The 3,057-nt window shown below is 35.3% G+C and overlaps 1 protein-coding gene across 1 annotated transcript in view; it reads right to left on the reverse strand.

Annotated features, from left to right (window-relative positions):
* Positions 1-3,057, reverse strand: part of Zdhhc2 (zinc finger DHHC-type containing 2) — a gene marked incomplete in the record, with an annotated part of 72,670 nt that overhangs the window by 5,494 nt on the left and 64,119 nt on the right. The window contains 2 exon segments of the mRNA XM_008844519.3: positions 1-66; positions 1,600-1,712. Of these exon segments, the coding sequence (XP_008842741.1) occupies positions 26-66; positions 1,600-1,712 (154 nt within the window).

Consider the following 3,057-nt stretch of genomic DNA (forward strand, 5'->3'; position numbering starts at 1 on the left):
AGTATGAATTTTTTTGATTGAAGAGTTAGGTCTCATTCTCCATAGTTAATGCAGGATTGCTCATACCTTAAAGAAACAACAAAAATAGTCACAACCAGATACACACACACACACACACACACACACACACACACACACAAAGAAAAACAAAACAAAACACTGAAAGCAGAACTGTGTACCTGAGGAAGCAGGGGACCAAAACAATGACAGACACACTGAACCAAGCATTGCTCATATCTAATGTTGTAGTCGTCCTCCCTGCCTCACCCCATTTAGGCCCTCTCTCATCTTGTCTTTTAATGTATTTCTTACTTTCTTTACATCATTTTTTTAAAACTTTAGCATCTCAATTTAGTGATTAAAAAACCCATAAAAGTTAATTTACCTGATAACTAACAGCACATTAAGAAAAAGAAACCAACAGTATGTTAACGTGCACTGTAAGATGAGAAACATAAATGTTTCTGGAGGAACGACCCCACCCCTCACTGCTTTGTTTCTAGGAAAACTGGTGTTCAAAGGAAGAATAAATACCATCAATTACAGTCTAGGTTATACTTGATCCTTCCCACAGACTGGAAAGTGAAATGGTATGTTTGAAAGTGAGAGACCACATTACAATACTCAGATCACAGGGATCTTCAGAGAGAATCTGTATTCTTTAACAGATTTCCTAAAGAATCCTTATTTTTTAGGAGAATGTGGCTGATTCAATTTTAAATAATAACTAGAATTTTTACTCAGAATTGTATGTTTTCTACTATCACTAAATCCTAAAGATATTTCAAATAAATCACTAAACACTTTGAAATATAATGAATCAGTGTGTGAATTTGAAAAAAAAAGTAAGAAACAAATAAAAGTGTAAAATAGAATGACTGAAATTATTCAATCTGGATTTTCTGGAAGACAGTATGTAGGTTTATGGGTTTTGCATTCATTTGTAGGGATGCTGCACACACCTGCATTATAATCACACCATTCCATGTAACTATTATCAACACCAATACTTTAAAGATCAAGAGGCGGACTCTCCAAGCCTTTAGGAGACTTAAATGCACTAAGATGGGATTTGTGATCAGGTCTGAGTCCCAGACCTCGCTGTTCTTTGATACTGACCTATAGTGGCAGAAGTAATCAAAAGATCAGCAACAGTATGGGAAATGTGGGCTAGGAAGAAGTCACAGGCAGCAGAAGATATGGTACTTATGTAATTGCTGTAGATATTCTGAAACTGCATCACAATCTTTACAAAAGACAAAGCTGCAAAATCTAAGGTCCTTTCCAGCAGGTACTTTTCAATCTTTTGAGTTTGTTGCATTCTTTCATTATCTGTACTTTAAAATCTGAATCTTTTTCTATCATTTTCATAACATACTATGGTTCTTTAACCCAGAAAAAAGTCACTGCAGTGGATCTTTTGCAAAAGGATTTTCTACTGCTAACAGGTATTAATCAAAGTACTGCACAAATAGAAATTATTTGAAAATAATCCTAATTTTGTGATGGGAGCCTGACTCTACAGGAAAGCACAAAACCGAACAAACCTTTAACTTTTAAAAATAAAAGGCAGCAAAAGACAGATAAGCAGTCCCTCACCAGCTTTGCCTTTCCCAGAGTTTGAGCCGCTCTCTGTCCAAGACTGAGAATCCGTAAGAAGGTGGCTCTGGGATTCTCTCAACAGCTTGGCAGGAAACTGATGGTTTTCAGGACTAACAAATAATAATCAGAATCACAAATTAACTTTAGTCAACACTGTTGAATATTTCTCGTAAGTATGGAACTCAGACCACTTGTAATGCAAGATGCTTAAAGGAGGGGCCCAAGATAATCAGAGGACTACAAGAAGGGATTCACTGACCCTGAGTCCCCAGAAGAAAATCATTCTGTCTCCACTCTTGCAGTCCCCTGCTTATGATAAGATGAAAATCTCTAGCTCTGGCAAATTTCCATTTTTAATACAGAGAAAAGTTCTCAGACTCAAAGTTTGGCATGAAAGAGAATTTAGTTATAACATACTAGCAGTATTTTATTATTTACTTTTTAAAGTTGTATTTCATTTATAACAAATAGTACTAGTTTCTCACTTATGATAGTGATGTGAAGTTGATTTAAAAATAAAATCAAGGGCTAGGGATATGGTTCAGTGGATAAAGCACTTGCCGTGCAATGTGAGGACCAGAGTTCAGACCGTCAACACCCACACAAATGCCAAGTGGATGTGTTGGCCCACCTGTAATTCCAGCACTCAGAAGACTGAAATAGGCTTTCCCTGAAGCAAGCAAGCTAGCTAGACCAGCCAAAACAGTAAGCTCTGCTCTGGGAGATCGTGCCTCAGTGAACAAGGTGGAAAGAGATCAAGGAGGACTCCTTGGGCCTCCACGTGCACATGCACGTGCAACTGTGCACATGTATATACCCCACATATGTGAACATGCATATGTAATACACACTACAAAGACACATGCAAATAAGATTAAGTGCCAAGTTAAAGAAATACGTATTAATTTTATTAGATGCCATGTGGATATGGAAAAATATGAAGGTGAAGGTAGGAAGAAAAAATTGAGGAAGAAAAATAGCCTTTGTGTTTATGAACTGACCTGAATAGGCTTGAAAAAAATCATTCCATTTCCTTAACTTAAACAACAAATTTGAGCGATATCTATAGGAATGTTAAAAACATCTGATATCATCAGGTCTTAGAAGCCTGAATTATAATTTGGATACGTGAGGAGCCTTGAAAGAAGAATTTAAAAAAAAAATTTATGTAGATCTGCTACATAACAGCATATTCAATGGTGTGGGAAAATATAAATGAAATACTATTTCATTTAGGGGCATGTATTAGCACAGACATCATTTTAGAATATCCTCAAATGGTAATTATAATAAAAATTTTAAAAGCTACTAAAATCATTCCAAGAATAATTTCATATATTTCAACTGAATATAGTGATTATAGTTTTAAGAATATAAGAATAAGTTTTTGCTCTATATTAACACATTTAAAATTTCATATTTTAATTTGTGGATTTTTTGGTGGCTTTAACACAG

This window comes from Nannospalax galili, unplaced genomic scaffold (assembly GCF_000622305.1).
Source record: "Nannospalax galili isolate Female #2095 unplaced genomic scaffold, S.galili_v1.0 scaffold242, whole genome shotgun sequence".
Taxonomy (NCBI): Eukaryota; Metazoa; Chordata; class Mammalia; order Rodentia; family Spalacidae; genus Nannospalax; species Nannospalax galili.